This window comes from Pagrus major, chromosome 23, assembly GCF_040436345.1.
Source record: "Pagrus major chromosome 23, Pma_NU_1.0".
NCBI classification, from domain to species: domain Eukaryota; kingdom Metazoa; phylum Chordata; class Actinopteri; order Spariformes; family Sparidae; genus Pagrus; species Pagrus major.
Genome location: NC_133237.1, coordinates 14,486,554 through 14,512,694, shown reverse-complemented (window position 1 = coordinate 14,512,694; position 26,141 = coordinate 14,486,554). Strand labels below are relative to the sequence as shown.

The 26,141-nt window shown below is 43.3% G+C and overlaps 4 protein-coding genes across 4 annotated transcripts; 3 read left to right on the top strand and 1 right to left on the bottom strand.

The window, feature by feature from the left end:
* The first annotated feature begins 90 nt into the window (after window positions 1-90).
* On the top strand, window positions 91-2,766 carry LOC141019136 (uncharacterized). Its single transcript, XM_073493964.1, has 2 exons — window positions 91-316; window positions 1,268-2,766. Exons 1-2 carry the CDS (start codon window positions 151-153, stop codon window positions 2,206-2,208), a joined length of 1,107 nt encoding a protein of 368 aa, XP_073350065.1. The 5' UTR covers window positions 91-150; the 3' UTR covers window positions 2,209-2,766.
* A 6,841-nt stretch (window positions 2,767-9,607) lies between these two features.
* LOC141020127 (testis-expressed protein 2-like) lies at window positions 9,608-17,756 on the top strand. Its single transcript, XM_073495186.1, has 11 exons — window positions 9,608-10,798; window positions 12,515-12,715; window positions 13,110-13,392; window positions 13,637-13,824; window positions 14,234-14,434; window positions 14,998-15,097; window positions 15,722-15,854; window positions 15,949-16,086; window positions 16,493-16,702; window positions 16,861-16,981; window positions 17,068-17,756. Exons 1-11 carry the CDS (start codon window positions 9,608-9,610, stop codon window positions 17,212-17,214), a joined length of 2,913 nt encoding a protein of 970 aa, XP_073351287.1. The 3' UTR covers window positions 17,215-17,756.
* Window positions 17,757-17,777: 21 nt separating this feature from the next.
* LOC141020128 (large ribosomal subunit protein uL3-like) lies at window positions 17,778-20,794 on the bottom strand. The gene is made up of 9 exons (XM_073495187.1): window positions 20,608-20,794; window positions 20,143-20,311; window positions 19,928-20,063; window positions 19,202-19,388; window positions 18,962-19,122; window positions 18,762-18,863; window positions 18,263-18,358; window positions 17,984-18,103; window positions 17,778-17,886 (listed from the first exon to the last, which is right to left on the bottom strand). The coding sequence occupies exons 1-9, from the start codon at window positions 20,762-20,764 to the stop codon at window positions 17,827-17,829; spliced, it is 1,188 nt and encodes a 395-aa protein (XP_073351288.1). The 5' UTR covers window positions 20,765-20,794; the 3' UTR covers window positions 17,778-17,826.
* A 2,682-nt stretch (window positions 20,795-23,476) lies between these two features.
* ndufb10 (NADH:ubiquinone oxidoreductase subunit B10) lies at window positions 23,477-25,356 on the top strand. The gene is made up of 4 exons (XM_073494302.1): window positions 23,477-23,696; window positions 24,018-24,156; window positions 24,610-24,749; window positions 25,208-25,356. The coding sequence occupies exons 1-4, from the start codon at window positions 23,549-23,551 to the stop codon at window positions 25,294-25,296; spliced, it is 516 nt and encodes a 171-aa protein (XP_073350403.1). The 5' UTR covers window positions 23,477-23,548; the 3' UTR covers window positions 25,297-25,356.
* The last annotated feature ends 785 nt before the right edge of the window (window positions 25,357-26,141 follow it).

The window sequence follows — 26,141 nt, the reverse complement described above, 5'->3', positions numbered from 1 at the left end:
CTTCAATATACGATCTTTTCCACCCGTTGTCACATGACGCCTGTTTGCCGCCACATCAGGCAGCAGCAGCGTGGCTCCTGTTTATGGTTTTGTTGAGTTCAGTCCTTCGCCTTCTTCTCCACCATCTTCCGTCCATCGAGGACTCCCACGATGCTCCAGCTGAGGTCGTTTATTCAGCAGCGTCTGTGCGCAGCGGCGGAGGAGATCCTCGGGGAGGTGGAGAGGACCATAACGTTAGCTTTGTCCGAAGCCCAGCTTCACCGACCGAAAGAGGAGCTCCCAAGTGAAAAGCTCGACTCTCTGCACCAGATACCAGGTAGCCTCAAGTCCAGGGGTGCACAGACCTTTTTTTCCCTTGGGGGGGGGGCCAAACCTGAAAATGAATGGTGGTCTACAGTATTGTATTGTTAAGATGCTAAATGGTATGAGGATACAGTACCATTCCCTTAGTTGACTGACTTCCTGTGCAAATTGTCATTCTGCCAGGCTCAGATTATTAAAAAAATAATGGTAATAAGGATCCTACATATTTATGTTTACCCCCACCAAAATAAACACCCCCTCACAACAACTGGAAATAATGGAAAAACACACAAGTTCTCAGGGCTCCAGACTAAATGTTCACATTTTATTCATGTAAATGATTGTAAACAGGACAGCTTGTGTGGAAAATAGTGTCCCTCTGGTGCTCTTCAGTTTAGAGACCTTGCTCATTCAGAATCGATGTCAAAGTCTGAGGCACTCGGGAGGGTATTGAGTTAAAACGCCTTTAATTTATCTTGGCTATTAAATCAGCTTAACAGTAAAAACATGCCGATGACATAGTTTTTTTCATTTAACTTGGGTGCAACAGAAATTGCGATAGCCTCAGTTAGTTATAAAATAAATTGCCGCATTTCAGGCACGCCGCTGGGTTGAAATTCTTAGTACACTACGTCTCTACCTCTTAACAAATATTTACTAAGGACAGAAAAATATTATACATACATACTCATACATACTGAGGTAGACAATAGCACATGGTGTAAAAGCATGTGCAAAAACACAACAGATGTACATATACAGTCTTGTGCAAATGTTGTGTCAATAACAAATGTTTGGTCACACTTGACAGATTTTTGCTTGTGACGAGAATGGCCATCCCCCTCGTTAACCTGCCATCGGCCCTCTCTGTTCCCTCGTAGCAGAGGGCATACAAACGCCACCTATCAACTGTTTCACCTCAAACCCAAGAGCTGAGTAACTTTTGCTTCCTTCTCCTTTCTAGCTACAGAAACTCCACTGACCAACAGCGGTGTTACCGAAGAGGAAGTGCTGCAGGAGACCGCAACGCAAGAAGAGTCTAACCTCAGCACCGCTGTGGTCCCGAGCTCCTCTGACACAACTACAGATGCTCAGAACAACGATGGGAACTACTGCTTTGTGCTGATCGACCTGAAGATAAAAGGGGAGCAGGAGGAACAGGAGGTTGTCATTTCTTCTACTGAAGTCGTGAAAAATGAGCAAGATCAACCAGAAACGCAGGCGTCTCTTGAACTGCAGCCAGTTTCTTCAGACGGCTCTGAAGCTCAGAATGAGAGCAGCAGCAGCAGTAGCGGTGAGGAGTGGGGGCAGAGCAAAGGAGCAAAGGCGAAGAGACGGAGGGTTTTAAAAAGAGAAAATAGCAGCACGAAGCAGAAGGGTGAAGAGGTGTTGCCTCGCGCAGACGCTTCTGCTAAAAATCAAAAGGACGGCTGTGTTTGTCCTGTTTGTGGAAAGAGTTTCAAGTACACCTACGCCTTCATGAAACACGTAAAAAAACACCAGAAGACGAGTGAGTCCACGAAGGAGCTTCTAAGTCGTTTGCAAACAGCTCACAGCAGACCCCCTGTGTGTGATATTTGTGGCAAGGAGTTTACCAACCTTAATTCTCTACAAATACATTCAAAAACGCACACGGGGAGCAAAGACTTCAGATGTCAAGACTGTGGGAAATCCTTCATCCAAAAGGAGCACCTGAATGTGCACAGGAGGACCCACTCAGGAGAGAGACCGTATAGCTGTGAAAAGTGCGGGCAGCTGTTTTACACCCGCGGTCATCTCAAAGCACACGTGATACGTTTCTCAGGACTAAAACCCCACTGCTGTGACATGTGTGGTAAAATCTTTTGCCAGAGGCGACGGTTGGTTGAACATAAGGAAGAGCACGTAGCAGGGAGCACTGAGTGACATCTACATCTATGGACACACCCATGTAGATAAGATTACAGTTGTGTAATGTCCTCTGTAACTCTAAAGGGAGCTCTGCAAGAAGTAACCTTGTTGATGCCATTAAGTTGCATTATGGGAATTGTAGGATCTGATGTTTTTGGAGCCCTAACTAGCAGCTTAAAGCCAGTTTATGTCAGCCACTGCTGCTTCAGTCTCTTTTTAACCCCCCAACTTGATGGGAGTATAATGAATAACTGTGGGATTACCCCTTTAATCTCACTAAAGTGACTTTTCAGTGAGTTTTTTTTTTTAACTGGGGTTAATCATGTAGCTATCTGCTCTATCGTTTACTTTATTATATATCGCAAATCACACTCTTTATGGCAATATTTAACGCGTTTTGTTCCATGCTGCAGGAAATTTACATGAAGGCAGCACAGACAAACATGGAGAAGAGTGAATGTGACACAGAACAGGAGAATATTATTAACCCTAACATCATTGTTTTCTATTTTGTTACATGCTTGATTGAAATTTTGCACAAAGGTTCTAAATAAAAGGAGAAAACAAATCAAATATGAGTTATTAGCTTTATTTGTCGTGTATACAGTGTAATTAAAAATGTAAAAGAAATATGATATTCATTGAATTTACAGGAAATGTGTTTTATTTTGATATGCATCATTATCAGGATGTGAAATCACCTTTATCGGGATGTGAGATTTTGTTTGTCATGTTGCACAGCCCCAGTTCAAGCCATCAGATCCAGGCGTACTAGAGTTTGCACAGATGGTATACAATAAAAAGTCTGGACTAATGTGGTTTCTACAGTGATGTGACAGAAACGCTGCCCGAGGGAAATCAGTTGTAAATGACGTAGTCTGGTGAAATATATCAGAATTATTTTGCTTTTCATGATTATTGTTTATGTCTGCGTTTGCAGCATTTGCCAAGTTCACCGTTATTTATGAATTCATCCTCTCAACGAAGCATTTAATGATTTACAGTATGACTGCGCAATTTATCGACGCCCCAGCCTACAAAGCATATTCCTCAGATGTAAGGGAGCTTGATTTTTTAGCACAGATCCCAGCAAAAATCACGTCATCATCATTTTTATAGATCGTTCAGTAAAAATGAAATGCAAAAATTACCATACCCACCGTCTGTTTTGTATTTTGCATATTGTTTAGACCTACTTCACAGACAGAAAAGCCTTTAAAGTTATTAAAAGTCATTGCATATATTTTCCATTGACACATATAAGCAGTAATAATGGGACAGTTAGAAGCCTTTTTTCTATCATTTGGATGCACGTTAGGAGTTAGTTCCTGCTCCTCCAGGACATTTCTTCTTCTCCAGTCTGGCCGACAGGTGGCAGCAGATACAGCAGAGTTATTTTTAATGCACTGAGGGGCACATGGTGCTCACAGCTGTCAGTAACTGATACTGAGAAGTCATCTTCTACATGTCAATAAGATCATGTATGTGGTAACACTGTCACACACCTTAACACCTCTCATACCGACAATGTGACGTTTGGGGACTCACAACAAAGACATTAAAAGATTAAGTGAATCATCAGGCTGGAACTGGATTGAGCGTGTATCAACCTAAGAATTTAGATATTGTAAGATTACAATCTAGTAATCTAATCTATAATCTAGAGAACAAATAGCACAGTGCATCTGCTTTTAAACTTCATGTGAGAGCTGATAATGGAAGCATATCACAAATATCAGCACCTATGCACAGTTGCAGCTCTCTTTTAGCAGCAACTCATGCTTGAAGAACATGTTTTATGTTACTGGGACTCCACGTGTATAAACCTGTCTATAAAATGTGGTGCAGGCAGCAGTTAAATGTCAGGTCACACAAGGTGAGGTTGTCACCTCGCTGACAGTGTCCTGGGCTCTGATGGTTGTAACGAGCAGAAAGCAACAATGATCCAACCTAAAAGTCAGAAACTATCTGTTTCCTTACTCTCTTTTACCAAATATATACAAATTTAAAGACCAAATAACAGATATTTCCCATAATTAAAGGGGCACCTTGTAGTTTTGGAGAAGAAATTCAAACTCAGATTTTTATTTGAGTTTTTAAAACAAAATCAGAAATAATTATTTTTCCCATAACTGAATAAACAAGCTGTTTTCAGAGGAGAAGGTGGCAGGGTCCGCCACATATAAACAAAGTAAACAGCATGTGTGTTTATTCAGTCATGACAAGAAGAGAGTTTGTTGATTTGGTCTCTCCTGATTAAAATGTCTTCCCCAAAACAACATAGTGCCCCTTTAAATTTCAAAATTGCCTCCCAATAATGAGATAAAATGTTTAATTAGAGGGAGATTCATGCAAAGCATGCAGTTTAAAAGCAGAACTGAGAATGCAGTGTCCTTAAAATCAATGCATGAAGAGGATTCTGTCTTTTAAAGAAGACTGTGTTGAGCTGTAACTCCGGCATGATTTTTTCCAGGTCGTGCAATTACATAAGTCTGCGTACTGAGGACTGCGGTGTCAGAGAGGGAGAGAGTTGAGCTCAGTGTGTGTTTGGAGCAGAGAGGAGGAGTCGCTTCAGTCAACTGTTGGCCTCTCCGGGTCTAATCTGGATTAGAGTTTCCAGTCCGGTCCGCAGTCAGGACTCCAATAATCACATTATTGTGTGTTGGTCTGACGCCTCCTGGAGCGGAAAGAAAGAAGAAGAAGCAGTGAGCGACCGTGTCGGTGGTAACGTGTCTGACGCGCTTGAATCAAATATATATATTTCTTTTTTTAGATAAGATCTTTTTAAGGAGTTTGGGTGATTTCGCAACGAGGATTCGCGACAATCTGGGGAAAGTTGAATGGATATTGGCTGGCTGCGGTCGGCGGATGGTGCGCATCCCCGTGTGCAGCACTCTGCAGCATCCACAGCCATCACTGCAGCCCGCAGAGTGAAAACCTCTGACTCTGATATCACAGGAGCAGAAGCGGGTACGTGCTCTGGTTTTTACTCACAGTAGCAGATCCCGTGCTGTCATTTTTTTCTTTTTTTTCAGATGAAACACTTCAGATGTTTACAGGTGAGGCACTGACAGGTGCATTTGGCATCTCCAAATGGCTCTACTTCCTGGGGGGATGGAAAAGTTTAAAGGCGCTCATATGAACGCCTGAGTGATGTCTATAAACAGTGAATTAACCTTCACTTGATGAGATTAAGTGTCACACTGTCCAGGTGATACCCAGACAAACACACAGTCCTGAGCCAAATGTGTCAGACATCAGGGTCAAATGGTAGTTTGAGGACAGGATTAAAGCACAGAGACGTGTGTGTGATGTCTCCTCTCTCATGAAGTCCTGTGCCTGTTTTTTTTTTTTTTTTTATCCCATTGTCCTTGTCCATACAGGATAGAAAGGCCACGAGGAGGACGGGGATTGAGAGACATGATTTTTGTTTTTTGGCAGGATTTTAATCCCATACAGACATCAGGGACGGGATAAAATTGGGATTTTCTGCAGGTCACGTCATTTCTTCCTCTCCCTTTTAATCCATTTTAGTGACCTGCTCCTGTCCACTCACTGACAGACTCTTGAATGCACCTCTCTGTCCCATCATAGGCAAAAACACTTGGTTTGATATCACTTTTGATGTGTGCCTGTAGTTTGCCTCTAATGTGTCCAGTCATTAAAAATGTCCTTGTTCCTCACTGAATGACCTGGAGTCAAACAGAGTGTCAGAAACAACGTTAAGATTAGTCTCCCCATGCGTCGTATCAATGCATAGATTACTTTGTCATGTAATAGTCAAAGTCTTCTACTCACACACATTTAAGTGACCTACTGTAGTTGCATCAAAGAAGATGTGACCAAGAGAGGAAAGGTTTAGACAGTTAATAGTTTCAGTCACTTTTTAAGCAAAACAAGTCCCCATCTACTTCTTAGTAGAATGCTGCAACACTGTTTTGCTGTGAAGCTCCAGAAATGTTTTATGGACGACAAAATTGCACCCAACTCTCCATCAGCATGAGGGTGTGCAGATAATGACTGAATTTTCATTTTTTGGTGAACTTTTCCTTTAAATACATTTCAGTTGGAGCAGATTGCAGCTCCTGTTTTCTATAAAGGCTGTTTCACCACTTGCCCTGTCCCGTGGCAGAGATATGTTTATAATCAAAGAGTTTTAATATTTAAAAAATTCTTCAGTTACTAAATATAAAATTGCAAAATCTGCTCCACTTCCTACTCTCAGGGGACAAATCAAATTTCTTTTCCTCTGGTGGTTTTACTTCTTTCATGCTCCAGCAGAAGTTCATCCTCAGTCCTGACTGGAAAGCTGCCAAATCCCTGCTGACTCCATATTCCACAGAGCAGCGGAGGTTTTCCTCTCCCTGTCAGCATGAACTGTTCCAAATTGAGTCCAAAGTAGAAATTGATTAGGGTAAATGTGGGGCTGTCTGGGGCAGCTTAAGCACTGGTGGAGCAGCACTTTTTATTAATTAGATTTGACAAATAGCCCAGCAGGTTGGTGCTAAAATTAATATCTCTCCTTGTGTGCAACAGTGTGCAGAGATGTGAGGAGATAAGTCCGGAGCCAGTGGGAGCGTTAAATTATGTGAGCAGCATGGTAACAAATGACTATCTGCAGCCTTGTAAATCGGCATCATCCAGGCGAGAATTTTTTATATACGGGACAATAAATGATTGTTGCTCATGTCTTGCTGTGCTGTTACATTTTATGTTGCTGATTTTTTGGGGGGAAAAAACAGCTGGAATAATAGTTTGTGACAGCATCATCACCCTCTAATTAATTTTCTGTTGTGTGAAGAATGTATCGTGTCTTATCATGTTGTGTTGTATCATATCGTATCGTATCACATGGTATGGTATTGTGTCCTATTATATTGTGTCGTGTCGTATAGTATCTTATTGTATCATTGTATCATCGTATCATAGCATATTGTGTCATATCATGTCGTATTGTGTTGTATCCTATCGTATCGTATCATGACATATTGTATAGTATTGTATTGTGTCGTATCATATCATATTGTGTCATATTGGGTTGTATCTAATCGTATCGTATCATATTGCATGGCATGGTATGGCATGGTATGGTATGGCATGGTATGGTATGGTATGGTATGGTATGGTATGGTATGGTATGGCATGGTATGGCATGGCATGGCATGGCATGGCATGGTATGGCACGGGATGGTATAGTATGGTATGGCATGGTATGGTATGGTATGGCATGGCATGGTATGGCATGGCATGGCATGGCATGGCATGGCATGGCATGGTATGGTATGGTATGGCATGGCATGGTATGGTATTGTATTGTATGGTATGGCATGGTATGGTATGGCATGGTATGGCATGGTATGGTATGGTATGGTATGGCATGGTATAATATGGCATCGTGTCATATCGTGTTGTATCATATTGTGTAGTAGGTCTGTCTAATATTTTTCACTTTTCTTTCCTGCACATCTCTATAATTACAAACTTTCTCATAAAGCCAACTTGTGACTGACTACATGTGACACTGCATAATGTTTGTGTGGCTGACGGCTAGATGACAGTGTATTTGCAAATGTATCTGTGACTGAAAGAGACACTGATTGCAGAGTCATCAGATTTGACTCATGTCCAAAGTGTCTGAATTTCCTCTCAAAAAAAGCCTCTTTAATTTTTAGGATTACAGTTAATCCTGTCTGGATCGTACTGTAGCTGTTGACTCTCAGTGCAGCCTGCCTGACATGATTCATGCCAGTGACTGTCACATGTAAACAAACTGTGAAGGGCTTGTGGCTTGTTTCAGATCCATACGCTCTTTCCCCAAAGGGATTGTCTAATAGTTATGCTTTCGAAGGCATAATGGACAGCGCTTAGGGTGTGGTTGGAAAAAAGCAGCTTGTTTTCCCAGTTGTATTCTTGAGATGAGAAGCTTATTTTGTCATTTGATGATGGTATCTTTAATTAAAAGAGGATATTTATTGACATGATTGTTTAAGTTAAATTACAAAGTTAAAGCAACATTATGCAAGAATTTGTATTTTTTTAGATTCAGTTTTTGAGTGAAACTGACTCTCTCGTCAATGACAAAACCCTTGTCCAGCCTCTTGCTTGGTCATTCTTTCTTTTGCAGTGGTGGTTGTTTAATGGTGTATACATCAACAGTGAAGCTAGTTTGATAGAAGGGACATTTGTGTTTATTCATGTTACTCCAGCTCCAGTCGGCACTCAATAGTACAGTACATAAAACACCTGAAAACAGAGGTCAGCTCCTCGGATCGCTGCTGCAGTCAGGTTGATAAACAGGAGTGAAGATAAATCCACTTTTCTAGTTTAATAGTAATCTCCCATAGGTAAATGGTTCTGTATCGGAGCAGAATCCGAAGGTGACTCTTCTCCAGAGGAGAATACTGCTCACTGACTTTTCTCCCCGCACCGTTTACTGGTAAGGGAGATGGATAAACCCAGGATATTATTGGTTATCTCTAGTTGTTTGAAAGAGTTCAGTAGAAAGGGAGAAAGTAATGAAGAAAAGACAGGGTGTAAATCTTGGTTTAGTAAAGTAAATGGGTGGTTGGTCATTTGTTTCTGCATTAGGTGTTGTCGCTCATCATCCACCAAAGCAGATGCTATCACAGATGAAGTTGTTTTCCCCTGTGTTTAACTCAAATCTCAGTTAGCTGTGAGTTTAGTTATGGATTGAAGAGCTGTTTTGAATCCCTGAACCATCTGGGAGAATCTGCTCACAGGATGTAAACAACCAACAGTTACAACATCTGCAGGAAAGAAAAAACAAGAGAAGAAAACTGCACCAGTAAATGACACAAGAAGAAGACCAGTAAAGAGACTAATGTGCCAATTAGACACAAACAAGGCTAATGATTTGGATCACTGCGTCTAATTTGGGATTAGCTGTGACTGTGGGATTAAAGTCTCTGTGCTAACGACTCCTCATGATGATTCCAAAAACAAAGCACTCATCCGCCCACACCTTATCTCAGACTTTATGTGAACTGGCAGCACACGCACAGTGTGAGACACACAAAGTTTCCTGTATCCCTGTAGAGGAAGAGCAAAAAGGACAAAAGAGAGAGTACAGAGGAGATTAGAGAGAAAGGTTGAGAGGTGAAAGGGGAGAGGAAATTAGAAAAGCAATGGAGAGGAGGGAACAGAGAGGACAGAAATAGGAAGAAGGTCAGAGAAGAAGCAGAGTGGCTTCATGTTGAATATAAGAACGTTGCTAAGATGTTAAAAAGAACCACATTTCAATATATTTTTCTTGTTTCTCAACACGCTACAGAATGAAGTTTCAACATGAAGCAACCCAGGGTGGATGTTACTAGCACCATGCTCCATCTCTTCAGGACCTGCCGCTCCATTTGTTTGACCATACGTTCAAAGTAGCTCCTGGTTGACGGCCACAATGGAGGAGAGCAAGCTCATCTTCAGCCTGGACCGCCATGATGAAGGCCCCATCGTGGCCTTTTCCAAAGACAAACCACAAGGCAGGGAGAGCCAGCCTGACCTCACCCTTGGGATAGACTTGGACCTGAGCCGCCGCTCCCAGCCCCCCTTCCTGCCTCACTCCCCCTCATCCCCTGGCTCTTTAGCTGATCTGTCAGCGTCATCAGCAGGCCTGCCTGTCACCACCAACTTGGTCAAATCCTCCTCTACAGACCTGGAGCCGAGCGAGAGCGGCTCTCTACGGAGCAAACCACTGCTCAGCCTGGTCAAGTCCCTGAGCACAGAGATTTCCCGCCGGGTTGAGCCAGAAGTCAACCTCTCCAAGTCAGACTCCAAGCTGCATTTGCATCCCTGGAAGCAGCTTACGCATCCAAGGATCCCAGAGGCCAGGCCTGAAGCAGGGGAACTGAGTGAGAAAGAAGACTGGGAATCACCTTCCTCTGTGCCTCCTGCTGAACCCCGGGGCAGCTCGCTAATTGCGGAGCTGGAGGACACACGGAGGAAGTTCTCTGAGGCCATGCAGGATCCGCTGAGCATGCTGAGTAAGATCATGGGGGACGAAAGCTCCAGCAGCCCCAAGCAGGGGAGGGCTTCCAGTGCTGGAGACTCACCGGCCTCCCAAGGCAGCTGTGGAAGAGACGGGGGCGGTGAAGATGTTGAACTGAAGTGCCGGAGGAGGACTGATGGTGAGCACAGAGGTGTGTGTGACAGTCCACTGAGAAGACTCCAACAGAGCCCCTTAATAAAGTCCTCCGTCTCCCCAGAACACCACAGCAGAGACAGCCAGTTGGAAATCCGCACTTATGGAGATGTGATCCAGGTGGTGGAGCTCCAGAATGGATCCGGAGGGACTCATCATAGAACTTACACCCAGTCTCGAGTCACAGTGCCCGGCTCATCACTGCCTCTTCACTGGCTCTTCCCTGTGGGTCTTCTAGCTTATGGTTTCTTTGTGTTGCCGCTGCCCTCCTATGTGACAGGTCTGTCTGTGGGGGTGGCGTGTGGCTTCATGTTGGGCCTGGTGGTGGTGTTCATGTTTGCCCCGCGACGCTCATCTGCAAGAAGCAACAAGGGCTCTCGTTTGAGCAAATTCAGCCCTCTGAACATGGATCCACTGGATGGAGAGCTCATGGATCAAGAACTCCTTGAGGTAATGAATGAGGGAACCCTGCCTGCATGTTCCTGCTTGCCCCTTGTTTTGAGGATGTCACATATTTTTAAATCGCTTTTCTCGACTCACAGAAAGCTGTATGAATTTAAAACCTCCATGGATCAAAAACTCACAATAGAAAGAGTCATAATTGACCTTGGTGGCAGTCCAAGGTGTGCTGTCAGCAGACAGCTCCTTTATAATGGTGGTCTAAGAGGGAAATGCTTTTTGGACTGCAGAGTAATTGCTAGCTGGATGAGTGGCTACTGGGGCAAAAATGGAAGCAAGGCTGAGCAGCGGCATTGTATCAAGGTCTATTATACATTCATGGGAAAAGCTGCTGTTCCCTAAATGGAAAGGTTTAATTCTAAGGTGATGAAACACAACGTTTATTTGTTTCAGGCGATCATGCACGAATGAAAATATAATTATGAATATTATATTCCATTTCTGCCAAAAAGGCCCCCAGATTCTCCACACTGGACCTCAATTTTATTCTACCTGGATGCGGTTTGCAGAACGGAGCGATTGATGGGTTTAACTGTTGAATTTCATCAGGTTTGATGGGTTTGGGGGAATTAAACAACACAGTTCATTAAATGAAAACAACCTTGCGACTAATTTGTGAAGTAAGCCGGTAAAAATGTAAATAACAGCCTATATTCAGCTCTAAATTAGCCAAAGTCTAAATGTAGAATTTGATTTATAAATAAAAATAAAAGAATAACAGAAATATAATGTGTCACTTACATTTTTCTTCTCCATACACCAACTACCGGTGCAGCATTCAACACTCACAGCTAGCATCCAATCACAGTTGACGTATGTCCTGTTAAACTTAACTGCGATTTACCTAAACAAGCCTCAGCTGTGTGCTAATTAGAAAATGTCAGCATGTTAACACACTAAAGTAAAAAGGGTGACGATGCTAAGTCTTACCTGCTAGCTGATGTTAGCATTTAGCTAAAAGCACAGCTCTGCTAAATAAAGCCTCACAGAGCCATTAGCATGGCTGCCGTCTTGCTCTGTATACAGAGAAACTTTTGCACCTGCTCCTGAGTGCTTCTTGTTTTTCTGTTTGGCTGAATGGTCGTGAGGTTCAAGCTCTCGTGTTTGTTCAGGGTGAGAGCTCAAAACAACAAACAACAGCAGCCACGTGAGTCCCTGGATGCTACTAAAGATAGTGCTATCAGTGGTGATTAATGGATTAGTTTTTAGGTAATTACTGCATTAAAAAACTGCCCTCGAGCGCAGCAGTTTCAGCGTTTTAAGAGCAGGTTATTTTGATAATAGCTTTCTCAGAGCACTTCTCGACAGCTCTGCTGAGAGGGTGAAGCTGACTGCCTCTAGAAATGCGGAGTTAGCAGGTTCAAATAAGGTAAAGTTCATGAGGACAGATGAGTTATTACAGTAACAGCAGGCTGTACAGCAGTGCAGTTTCATGGGCTTGTCCACAGTGTTAAATGAGACAGATGCATTGTGCTGTGTCTCGTGTTTCCCCTCCTGCTGAGCTGTATTGTCACAGCTTGCAACACTATATGAATTTCATTCGCCTGAGCAGAGTCTTTGCCAGGTTTGCATATTTTCTGATGTATATCTTTACACTTAGTCAGTCAAATGGACCTGAATCTAACCTCAACACAGCTTTCAGTATCAAAGGAAAAGAAAATGTGAAGTGATTTGTGACCGACTAAACACCCTCCTAATGTTCTCCAGGGCTGGATGAATGAGACACACAGCTACGACCCTGAGACTTTCCACCCCTCCATCACTCACTCTGTCTATGTCACCCTGGAGGGCAACCGGCTGCGCCTGGCGTACCCACGTGCCAACATCCCCCGGTGGGCAGGGTTCGAGGAGACGCCCCACGAGGCCTCGTTTTTGCGTTCTCGCACTTACCAGCTGGCTAACTGTAAGGTCAGTACTTTCGTAAAATATTGTCATTTCTGGGTAGCAGGCATTTCCCTCAGAGAGGAGTTAGAAGAGAGAGACAAGGTGACCTCTCGCCTGAACTCTTCACTCTCATCTCTCTGCACCCGGATTGTCATCTAACACGGAGGTGAAAGACCAGAAGGATTACGGCTGAAGTGATGATGCTCTGAATAAACTTGACCCGGCTACTGTCCCACTGACATACTGAGGCAGTAGCTTCCAGTAGAGTAACAGAATAATGCTAACAGTCTAATCAATGTCGCAATGGCAAACTGTCAACACAATTTCTGCCTGCCGGCATCTCTTGTAGAAAGAAAATATAGCTAAAAAGACAATGACACTTTTCCTTTATAATCCTCTCCGTTCATTTTTATCCCAGGTGTCTCTGTTGCCGCCTGGTTTGGCTCGCAAGAGGGTCTGGAACAAGAAATACCCTGTCTGCCTGACTCTGGCCGAGGGGGAGGCTGGGGAGGAGAGTGTGGTTGAAGGGCAGGAGGAGGAAGAAAAGGCAGAGAGACACGTTATGGTTGCGGACCACCAGCTTCCTGTCACCCTGTACCTGTTTGGCCGCACAGGAAGAGAGAAGGAGGAGTGGTTCCAGCACTTCCTGTCTGCCTCGCGGGCTGGAGCCAAGAGCAGCGTGAGCGGGGAGGAGAGCACAGGTGAGAAGATGTTTTGGTTCATTGTGATGAGGAGCAATGCAGCACGACAAAATCCTTGTTTTAAAGGGGCAATAAAGATATGGCCAGAATTTCAACGAAGGAACCAACATCAACAACAGGATCTTCAAATTCTGGGCATTTCTTGTCAAGTACACCTTTAAAGATGCATTAAGTCGTTGTTGAATGCAGAATAGAATCGTGCAGAATTCGACTCTTTCTTCTCTGACTCTTCTCTGACTCTCAGAAACATTGTGTGCTGGAGAGGCTATAAAAGAAAACACAGAGGGATTGCCTGACTTGCCTGGAGCTATGAAAACAAGAACGCTTTTGGACTACAGCACCTACATGACTCAACTGCTTGTCTCCCAGAGTTGCAATCCCGCCCCCAGCCCCTGCCAGAGCGACAAGGGAAGCCCTACAACCAACAAGAAGGTCAATAAACACTTTAATTTTGCTTTTAGATTTAGTATCACATGAGCAGATATCAGAACTCTGCTCTCTACCCTCTGCATGTCGTGCTAATACTTTACATAACTCCTATTGATCAGCACAAGTCAATATCAGCTACTGTTCCATTGTTCTGCCCTGAGGTCAGACCAGCACTCGGATGCTGGCTCAGCCAAACACATCCTCGCTGACTAGACCAAAAGTCAACGTGAAGAAGTATCAGGTGTCGCCTGGCTGGAAGGATATTAATAGGAACTGACTGTGGTGCATCTGCAGCGTGCCTGATGGTTTTGGATTGGCACGCCAAGTAGACACAGTCTGTCCTAATGCAGCAGAATTTGTATCTCGCATCCCGGTTCTATCAGGTCATATAGCCATTTGTTATTCCCTGCAGATTCACAACGAAGAGCATGGATCTGGAGGTCAAGCTGGAGCTGAGCCCAGCGCGAGTCCAGGGTCAGGGGGATGCTCTCCCGAGGGCCAGCCCACGTGGGTGAACTCCCTGGTGGGAAGGATCTTCTGGGATTTTCTCCGAGAGAAGTATTGGACCGATCAGGTGGCACACAAGATCCAGAAGAAACTGAGCAAGATCAAGGTGAGGCTGAATGAGGAAACTAAACTGTGTTTTCACATTAATCTCCACATACACACCATCATCAACAGCATCATCAGTGTCATACTGACGAATGACACGAGTAGGTAACATAGTATGTCAGAGATCTCTATACAAACTGTGTTATTATGACATGAACATCAGCGCTGGTTTGTCCACAAGGTCAAAAGATGTGACATTAAGGCACGTCAATGCTGCAGCTCTCTTTCCTGCTTGTGTGTGTTGTGAGTCTGCTGATAATGCACACCCTCTGGTTCCAGAGGCAGGAGGTGGGGAGTAGAGGAGCACTGATGACATCTCATTACTCATTTCCGACTCTCCTCCCTGACACACACCATCCTTTTTACTCCACTACCTTACTCCTGTGTCCTTCACACTCACACACATTGCAGGTTTCCCCTGCTCGCTCATTTGTCTTAAGTAATTAGCTTCCTCTGTGGAGCCTTTGTATTTGTTTTACACAGATTTATTTTTGGACGTTTTTATGTCGGACATGAACGCAGCTCGTTGACTAATTAAAGGTGTTGTTGTTTGTGTCATTATAGTTGCCGTACTTCATGAACGAGTTGACTCTGGCTGATCTGGACATGGGCACGTGTCTGCCTCAAGTCCTCAGCACCTCCAAACCCACACTGGACCGCAGAGGTATGATGCACTGAACAAGTTTGACACTGGGGTATCCTCTGACTTTTTCTTGAGGTTCCCATTTGCATTTTTCAGTTAAATATCTAACTACTTGAAGGATTGCCATGCAATCTATGCAGACATTTATGTCCCCCGTCAGAAAAATTGTAATAACTTTATATAGCGGCTACATTTTTTCATCCTAATGATGGAATTTAGATCAAAGCATTGCTGTGCCTAATAACTAAAGCCCCAGTGAGCTGCTAGCTTGGCTGTAGACTTGTGGTTTTTCTTTTCTGTATGTGGAGGAGTCACGAAAGAAGGTTTTCCCAACAGATTTCTTCTTGCAGACAGTCCTGCAGTCAGCTCAGGCCGTAATCTCATTTGTTTCAGTACAGAGTTTGTTATGCCTGCCCTTAAAACTTACCATTGTCTCCTGCCTTAAGCATAAGCGAACAGGATTATCCGTCCTCTTGGCCCCGACTAAGCTCACCTGACAATAACAGGTCTGAGCTAGACTCTATTGGTCTAATGTCCCTCCTGCAACAAGGCTGTGCCGGGCCAGATCCAAACCAAACTTAAGATCAAGAAGCATTCCCTGCTACCTGTGAGCTGTTTTCTTTCCTTCCTCCCTATATCACCAAGGCTTGTGGTTAGAGCTGGAGGTGGTGTACACAGGCTGCCTTCAGATGACCCTGGAGACTAAGATGAACCTGTGCAAGCTGGGTAAAGATGTAGAGGACGAGGCTCACAGCATTCCAGAGATGCAGCAAGTTGGGTGAGTGCGTAAATGGATGAGAACATGCTTGAGGAGAAATTAGTCATCTAAGCTCAGTAGTTCGCATTAAAGGGACCACTGGTGTGTTTTGCAGCTCCAAGCCCAGGCTGTGTATCCTGGCCGATAGTGATGAAGAGTCGTCCAGCGCAGGCTCATCTGATGAAGAGGAAGCCCCCCCCTCTGAGCCACAGGGGTCTCCAGGAGACAAGAGCACAGCAGGAGCAGCTGAAGGGTAAATGAACAGCTTTATTGTTTTCTACCAGAGAAGTCAAATACAACATGGATCGTAGGTCACAAAACTGCAACGCACTGTAATTTCTGATACGTGTTGCACTTGAGGTCGCATCCTAGTCAGTCATGTAACAGCAGGTGTTTAAAAGGTGAAAAGGGGGCAGCTTCTCACAGCAGATAGACTGACTTGTCAAACACAGGTGTTACTCACTGTTAACTGCAGACATTTTTACTTGGCGCAGCAGCAAAAGCACAGGTGTACTTGATGACATTATCGGTGGCAACGCAGCCCACCTGTGCTTTTCTGTAATTTCTCATGTTTTTATGTCTTTGTAAAGCACTTTGTAACTTGTCTTTGGATTAATAGTTCTCCACTACGTTGCACCTTTGTCGCTCTCCTCCCCCAGGCACACTGGTGGCAGCACAAGTAGGAAGATCTTGAGGTTTGTTGACAAGATAGCGAAGTCCAAGTACTTCCAGAAAGCCACGGAGAACGAGTACATCAGGAAGAAGATAGCCGAGGTGTCCAACATGCCTCTGATGCTCAGCGTCGAGGTCCTGGAGCTCTCTGGCACTCTGGCCATCAACATCCCACCTCCCCCGACCGACAGGATATGGTACTGAGCTTCTCTCTTTTTCATCTCTTCCTTCCTTCCTTCCTTCCTTCCTTCCTTCCTTCCTTCCTTCCTTCCTTCCTTCCTTCCTTCCTTCCTTCCTTCCTTCCTTCTGTGTTTCATTCTTACCCAGTCTTTTCTCTCTCACTCTTTTCCTTCAGGTACAGTTTCCGGGTGCCACCCAGATTAGACCTTAATGTGCGCCCCACTCTTGGGGAGAGGGAGGTCACCTTCACTCATGTCACTGAGTGGATCGAAAAGAAACTGCAGTGCGAGTTCCAGGTGAAACATCTTCTTTATCTTAAAACAATAATATCTAACTTTATTCTGCACCAAATATTCATTTGTTGTCCTTCTCCCCTCAACAGAAAGTGTTCGTCATGCCCAACATGGACGATCTGTATCTGCCCCTGATGACATCTGGCCTGGATAACCCACCCGCATCCCACCAATCCTCAATCCACTCCTCATCCCATCAGTCCTCTATGGAGTCCCAGGATTACCTGTCAGAGTAGCGTCCCTCTGAGGCCGCAGATGGGATCATATTGATGCAGAATAAGCATTGTGCTGCTATTGCTGTGAATCTCGAACAGATTCAGAGGCTGCCGCAGCTGGGAGCCGGGTTCGGTTCTCTCCTGCATCCTAACCAGTGCGGGAGAGATGCCTACTGAAGGACGCTGATCACGGCAGAGACCTCAGGACCGAGAGGGTGGCGCTATAGTGCCCCCTACTGTGAAGATAACTGAACACCCTGACACCAGTGAGAGAACGTGAAACACTGGTTTTGCAAAAGGGATGCTTTTTTTTATTTAATGCTTACACTGATAAAAGATGCAAGACTGAAAAACTGGATTTCTTTACTGCACGTCAAAACAAGATGTGAAAAAAATGCTGACTGAACAGACCATCCATCCATTTTCTAATCCGCTGATCCTTTTGTTGACTGCGAATTTGAAAAAACTAGAAACTGAAAAACACGGAGATGATAAGCTGACCTGATTATGTTCAAGCAATGGTGCATGTGTTGATCTGCTCATGGATTTATCAGTGAATAAAAACCTGCTCGAAGCTTAAAATCTGTGTTAATTCTTTATTACTGTATGAGTATAGACACATAAGAATCTTCTTCAGACCTCTTCAATCAGAGGCTCCGGCAGCGTTTTCAGGGCGTCCTTCTTCAGTGGCCCCTGCAGGTAAACCAGAGGTCGGAGTTGAAAACAGTGAAGAAGGTTTCGGGGATGATTTTTATGAATCTTATTTGTGTGCACATCAAACTTTTCTCACCATGAACGCCCTCTTCTCCTGAGCAGTCTGGAAGCGGCCATGGCCGAATTTGGAGGTGGTGTCGATGAATTTGAGCTCGATGGTCTCATTGGACTTGCGAGATGTGTGCACGAGCAAAGACTGTGTGGAGGAATACACAAAGATGTACACACAGCTCATGAACCAGAAGCCTTATTTTCTACTTGACAGTAAATTCGATGATTTATCCGTTCCACGTGAAGTCAGATACTGCAAGCTTCCGGTAAGATGTAAAATTAGACTTTCAAAATCACACTGTACCTTTCTGAGGGTGAGGATGCGTTTCTTTGCCCCGATCACGCAGCCTTTCACCATGACAAAGTCATTATTCACTTCACCATAGTGTGGGAAGCCTCCCTACAGGGACAGGACAACAGGGAGCAGGAATACAAATAAATAAAAGAAGACTGTTCAGGAAAATATCTACTTTCACTTTCTATGAAGCCTTTAATAATAAGATATGTACTCTGAATACTCATAATGCTATAATCCTATGCCAGGGCTTTCCAAAGTTTGAGACTGTGGCCCTTTTTTCACTTCCATTCATTGTTCTTTACCTGAAAACTGTTTGGAGCCCCCCTCATAAGGTCTGCCTTACACTTTGAAAACCTCTGCCCTATGAAATATTAGTGTGTTCTGCAGGTGTGGTCATTACATTAAAGATATAGGCTTCATAGAAAGTGTTACCAGTATTTACATAAGCTGATCATTTCTTTAAGTGCGTATTAAAATCTTAGTCACAGAAAAAGAAGTTGAGTACCATGGGCGTGATGGTCTTCTGGCTGGTGTCGTAGCTAGTGGAGGCATTGTTCCGGATCACCTTTCCATCCTGGATGTGCACACCCTTACCGATACGGTAGATCTGAGGACACATGGAGGACACATCAATGTAAACTTTCACTCAGAACAGTGGAAGATGAAGTCCTGGTGATGAAACTGGACTATTAACTCTCCACTAACCTTCTTGTTGAGCTCAGTGCGGTGGTGAAAGCCCTTCTGACCAGCACGAGCTATGGTGTACCCAACACGGGCCGGATGCCAGGCTCCAATACACGCCACCTTCCTCAAACCCTTGTGGGTCTTCCTGGGAAGCTTCTTTGTGCGCCAGCGGCTTGTCACACCTATCAGCACAAAGAGCCAGCATTAAGTATTTATATCAGAGTACGTTTATTTTACAACTAGTCAGAGAGTGTTTCCAACCTTTAAAGCCATGGCCCCTGGTGACTCCAATGATGTCAATCATCTCATCCTGGTAGAAGACGGCAGAGACAGGCACAGCCTGCTCCAGGTGCTCCTTTGCCCAGTCCACCTTGTCAGAGATGCTTCCTCCATTTAGCTGCACCTCCATGATGTGGGCCTTTTTCTGAATTATGGGCAGCATTCGCATCTGGAAAATGGAGAAGCTCGTAAACAAGTGAAAGGAGTCTGGAAATCTAGGAAGGCTTTTCAGGATTACTAAAAAGCTAGAAGGCATCTTGCTTTTGGACTTTTTACATTTATAAGATCCCAAACTAGGGTTGACACTATCTTTATTGATGATCCTGCCAGTTATTTTCATGATTAATTTTTGTCCAACCCACAATCCACAACCTGAAGACTCTTTATTTACTTGGTTGACTTTCATATTGTTCACTGCCAGCATAAAGGTTTCCCTCTGCAAATCCTGAGTGAGCAGCCAGGTCCTGCCCAGAAAACTATTTTTAAGTTGCTATTTGACACGGCAGCAAACCTGCAGTGCACCCAACAGACAGAGTGTCGTTGCCAGAGTTGTTTGGATCTTGACAGCAGAGACTTGGGGTGTGGCAGCTCTTCTTTCCATTGCATGTGATGAGGTGGACTCAAGAGGTTGGCTGTGAGTGGCTGCCAATCATTAGACGTGAGACAGCAATTGTTGTGTTTTAAAACCTGGATTGAATTGTGGCCTACCTGAGTGTGAACAATAACCCTGATCACTGAACAGTATTTCTTCATCCTTTCAAAATCCTTGTTGAGCTGTTTCTTCCCCGTATCATCCTGCCACTTCTTGCTGTACTTGGTGAAGGCCTTCTTCTTGCTCTTGTACCTGAAACACAGAAAAGCTCCATTCAGTAATCAGAGACGGCAGTGTCAGTAAAGCAGGGGAACCGTGTGAAATCACACACCAGTTTCTGTAAAATCTGCGCTTGCACTCGTCACTGAGATGCTCTGCGAAGATGGTTTTGAGGGAACGCAAGCCACGGACGGTCTTAATGTATCCCACGACACCCACCACAATGACCGGAGGAGTCTCAATGATGGTGACCGCCTCTACTTCCTCTCGTTTTGCTTGCTCTGTGGTAGAAACATGGAAAGATGTGCTGAGATGTTTTAACTGCCAGTATTCAGTGAAGCTCAATCAAACATTGCATTTTAGTGGTACATTTGTGAGGCATTTCAGGGTTATTATATAGATAATAAACAGCAGAGAGGGGTAAAAAACTGAAGTAAATATTTTAAGTCTCTGTTTGACATGTTTCATACTAGTCAAACTGCACTAAATCTGCCCATTATCCTGTCAAACAAACAGCAAAAACATAAATCTTAGTCATCCCATGCATCCACATTGCAGTAAGTTCAGTCGTGCATACTGAGGCCAGTGCGGTGCACCTCCCTCAGGGTGTGGGTCATGCCAGCCTTGTATCCCAGAAAGGCGGTGAGGTGGACGGGATGGCTAGGGTTGTCTTTGGGCCATGTGCGCACCCTGCCCCTGTGCTTCTTGCTACGCTTGTGGGGCAGGAACCCCATGTGGCCATGGCGGGGTGCATGGAACTTGCGGTGAGACTGGAGAGGGACATAAGCCACACAGAAATGCTACTTATTAACACGAAACTCATGGAAATGTAACCCGCATGTAGAACAATGATTTTTACAATAATGTCACGAGAGACACATGAATCCTTTCCTGTATTCAGAACAATAAAATGTAGTCCTTTGTCCTGTTTTTTGAAATGTTTTTGGCCGACATTCCAAAAGTTCTTCAGATATTTAAATCCTGTGAAAATCCTTAGGAAATAAAACATAAAATGACATAGGACATTAACAGAATATCATGTCATAGACTCCCTTAATCTTCAGGTGTGTTGCCTTTCTGTCCAGGACATGTGTTTGCACTAATAAACAGAACTCAGACGATGGGGTGCCGCATGTAAAGAAGTCGCCATCTCAGTCCTCCACGTGGTCACCTCAGAGGTAGCCATTACAAGATAACTTTCAGTATGCTCCGTCTTCTCTTATGATAGCCAAACAAAGTGACACATGCACACATGTAGAAGTCACAAGACAGACAACAATCCAAATGAAAGTATCCTTTATGGTAGAAAAGAACCAGAAAACACGAGGGGCACTGACCATGTCTGCTCACCGTCGAGTTGAGGGATAGAAAGAGAGAGGGGCCAGCGCTGCTGTAAGGGTCATACATAAGATGATACACAGTGTAAGGGCTCTAATTTGGTGGTTGGCCCAGCTGAGGAGCCGTATTCGCTTTCAAACAAGGCAATCTCTGCCAAGGTTTGACAGGAGAAGATAGAGAGGAGGAGGGAAGAGGGTAAAGTCAGAGGTCTGGTGAGGTGACGAGGCCCAGCAGACAGGAACCACATGACCAAGAAAGGAGAGAGAAAGGAGGAAGAAAGTTTTCATTGTCGTGAGGCCGACATCCACCTGTTCTGGGACCGATACAGTCTTTTCTTTTTCTTTATAGAAATATTTGCTAAGATAACCAAAATAACAAATCATTGCAGTTTGAGGTGTTCATATTTGTAATATATAAGATATGAAATAGAATAGATAATAAATAAATATACATAAAAATAAACTAAAATAAAGTAGGACGTAACTACAAATGGAAAGTTAAAGTTGCAAGCGATGATATAAAGTGACACGGTGTGATTGGTAGCAGCAAGTTACGTAAACATCTTGAGTTTGACAGGTGCAGTGGGGATTGTCTGTGTTTGCTTTGGGGTTTGGGGAGTGTATGTGTGTGTGAGCAGTGAGTTGACAGACTGTAGCCTCCACTGCTGTTGTAGAGTCTGATGGCGGTGGATACAAAGGAGCGCCTGTCAGTTTTGCACCTGGGTGGGATGATGCAAGATCCAAGGAACTTGAATGAGTCCACCCTCTCCACCTCCTCCCCCTGGATGATGACTGGGGCAGGCGGCCTCCCGTTCCTCCATCAGTCCACCACCACCTCCTTGGCCTAACTGATGTTGGGCTTCAGGTGGTTGCTGTTGCACCATGTTATACACATCTTAGCACTTGAAATCAGACAGCAGGTTTTCTTGCGTTGGAGGGATCTGTATCTTTCTCCAGAGTACTTTCAGAAGGCAAGCAAGACAGATGTGTTTACTGTGTTGCTCAATATCTTAAAGCTGATATACGCGTGTTTGTCAGTGTTGCTTATCAGAGCTGCATTGTCCAATTTTAAGTCTTTAAGATCATTTTTGGCGACAGATTACTTTGAAATGTATCCAGTTACTGAATTCACATTACATGGCAATCTGGTAACACTTTATAGTAACCATAATTAACAAACTGTAAATTTGTAGTTCAACAAACAATAAAATGCTTTATAAACCATTTGTAAATGTTAAATAAATACTGTGTGGTTTTATAAACATTATTTGGATGGCCATTATAAAGTTGTAAGTGGTATTCATAAACCTTTAATGGTTTATAAATCACTTAATTGTTTGTAAACAGTGAAATAACTATTAACTAAAGTTTAATTGACTTTAAATTGACCATTTATTCATGATGGTTGTAACAAAGTGTAACGTAATCCATTGGATCACACAAAAAATGTAACTGATATGAACAGTTTTGGACTACTTCAAAATGAAACATTGAAAATATATAAAATATTTGTATAATATATATTTGTGTATATTTTAAAGATGTAATCAAAAATGTAATCTAGTAATCCTTGAAACTGTAACTATAATCCTGTTGCAAATTTTATCAAAAGCAATCTGGGTTGATTATATCAATGTATTTTTTGTAATCTGATCATGTAATTCTAATTAAAATGAGTATTGTCACTGTTTTGTCACGACCCAACACAGCTCATACATAAACAAACAAAGACATAAATGTTTGTTTATTTGTAAACAACTTTAAATATTCCATTTAAAATAAATGATTTTTTGGCAAATTTAAAATGCTGATGATGACTAACATTACAGATTTCAGTGCCTCAGACTGTCACTGGCTCACACTGTGCAGTGAAGGTTGTCAGCTGAGCAGCACCACCTGCTGCATCTCCACAGTACAACAGCTCCACCTGTGACCTTTACCCTTTGACCTTTATGTTCTTAACATACTGTAATTGGGCTTATACTACAGTCCTCATGCGGAATAATATTGGCACTCAATAATAATGCCATAATAATAACGATAAATACTAATGTATATAACTTTACAGTTTTATATTAGTGACCTCTAATTTCGCCATTGCGCTGTGTCTTCTGCGCATGCGCCACTCGCAGGGAGCGCTGTCGAGGTCGAATTGACTCTTGGTTAGAAAAAAGAGGCGAAATGCCTTCAGACTATGATAAAGGAGCATATCCGGAGCCTCCTCGGCAGACTCCGGCTGTGGACAAACAGACGGCACTGCCAAACCCAGCTCTGATCCTGTCCAAACTCTTTTATTACTCCGTGGACCTGCCTGTCACCACATTTAGAGGTAACCGAAGCTAACGGAGCTAACTGGGCTAACAGGCTAGCACAACAACAGAGCTATCAGAAGCGGTATAGACATATCGTCGGTATATTTATACATTATAACAATGATGTCACTGTAGCTTCCTTGCTAAATATCACACTAAATCAACCACAAGGCTCTGTTTTGTGGTCATAATAGCCAGAGTGAGCTAGCTGTCTATGCACTTTTAGCTAAGGTGTTATGCTAGCTAGCGTCATTCAGGGACAAATCACAGTACAACAGCAGTCGTGCTCTTGCCTGAGTTCAACCATGTCCTGATCTCTCTCTCCTCTTTTCAACCAGATGTTGTTGACAGTATTCGGTCTAAAAACAAGGCTGTCTACTACCACCAGAAGTTTCGCCGTGTCCGTGACCTGACCGAGTGCCAGGAGGGGGATTATCTGTGCTACTATGAGGCTGAGATGCAGTGGAGGAGAGACTAGTAAGTAACTGGTCGAGATAAGAGTTATTCATCAAAGTGGACTATTGTGTGGCCAAGATGCTCTGTGGGTGATAATAACTGAAATAAAAATGCTTGACAAAAGTTCCAGAAATCTTCAGTGGTCATTTGAGTAATCACAGTATTTTTTACTAATCCTGAAGCCCTGTCTTGTGGATTAGATCTGTTTTGTTGTGATGTCTTTGCACAGCAAACATTGGAAAAGTTAGTAGCCTATTCGAGAAAATGAATAGTAGCAGCCATATGTTGTCTGTGATGTGCTCTGGACCTGATGGACACTTAAAGACAACATGATGCAAGTGAGAACATGAAAACGGGGGGTCAGTAGGGGCCCATAGTTAGATCGTATCCATATTTTCCACTTATTATTGCAATATACAACAGCAATGAATGCATTTTTAAGTGTCACCCTGTGTTGTTGTCTTCACCTCTCAGCAAAGTGGACCAGGAGATCGTGAAGGTGATCCAGGAGCGTATGAGGGCCTGCCATCAGAGAGAGGGAGCCAGCTACGTACAGAACTGTGCCAACGAAATAAAGCAGTTCAACGAGGTGACCAAGGACTTCCAGTCTCGCTGTAAGTAACATGCTGCTTGGAGTTTGGTCGTGTGTGATGTGATGTAAAGAACAATGTACAAGCATTTAGAAATCTGACGTGGCAAATTCTTTGACAGGCTAAGAGATGATATATGCAAGACCTACTGTTATTGTAAAATGTAGTTTTTTGGCAGCGCTGAACCAACCGACAGAAATGTATTTAGCAACTATACTTGGTAATAGATTATATAACAATTAAAATATAACAGATAAATTCTCAAGGCAACTTTTTTTCCCACCTGTTCTTGAGGATATAAGAGAGGTTACCCTAGGGAGAAAAAAAAAGTTTTTTACCTGTTCTAACGTCGTAATGTTTTGGGGAAGTGTAATGGGCATTTTGTAAATTTGATTATTTGTTGCATGGTCATTGACATGTCCTCTTTCTCATCCCTCTCATCTTCTGCCTGGCTACCACTAAATGTGTTTAACTCATTCCAGATGGAGACCTGGGCGCGTACGCCAGTGCGAGGAAATGTCTAATGAAGCAAAAAGAACGGATGATGGCAGCTCCGGCTGAGAGTGCTTAAGAAACAGTTCTCCAACTATCTGTCCTGTGTAATAATTGTAAAATAAAATGTATGTGATCAGTTGTCTCTTTTTATTTTTCACATCAAAGTGATTTTCCTGCATATTAAGCTTATTGAGTTTTGCACACTACTGCGTACTACGGAGTGTAAACAGTTAACTTCTAAGTCATTAGCTTATTCAGTCGATACACCCTCAGTTGTACAGAGCGACTGTTTGTCTATGTGGAGAGACATAGAGGATATCTCTCGATGTATTAGACCAGTGACTGTGGGACTTTGTTACAGCCATGGATTACTGCAATATACAACTAAACAAGTAGTGAGTGAGCTTTAATTTACTGTATCAGTAATTTGTACACGTTTCATTTCCAAAATCTAAACCCTAAACAACCCTCTGAAAACCTTCCAGTCAACCGAAAAACATGTAGAGATCAGATTAGACGTTATGAGGCTATTTTTACAGATACGAATTCAGCTGGCTTAAAATTTTGGCTTGTCCTTTGATGTGGTTTGGGTACATCAATGAACAGGACTGACAAAGGTGATTATATGCATGTGTTAGATTTAAATTGTGCATTTCATTTGCTGAACAAGCTAAAAAAAAACAGTTCATTTTATTTATTGATTTTAAAGTTTTTAAAATATTGTTTCAAGATCAATAATGTGGACTTGGCATGTATACCGTTTTGCCTACAGTAGTCGCTTGACATTCACTGCACTTTTATAGATTAATGGACACTAATGGAAGCAGTGCTTCAATACAAGGGCTTGTACATCTTTTTAATAAGATTCAAGCGCTTTCAGGTACCCAAGACAGAATAATCTCAACTCTCAAAGCCTTTATC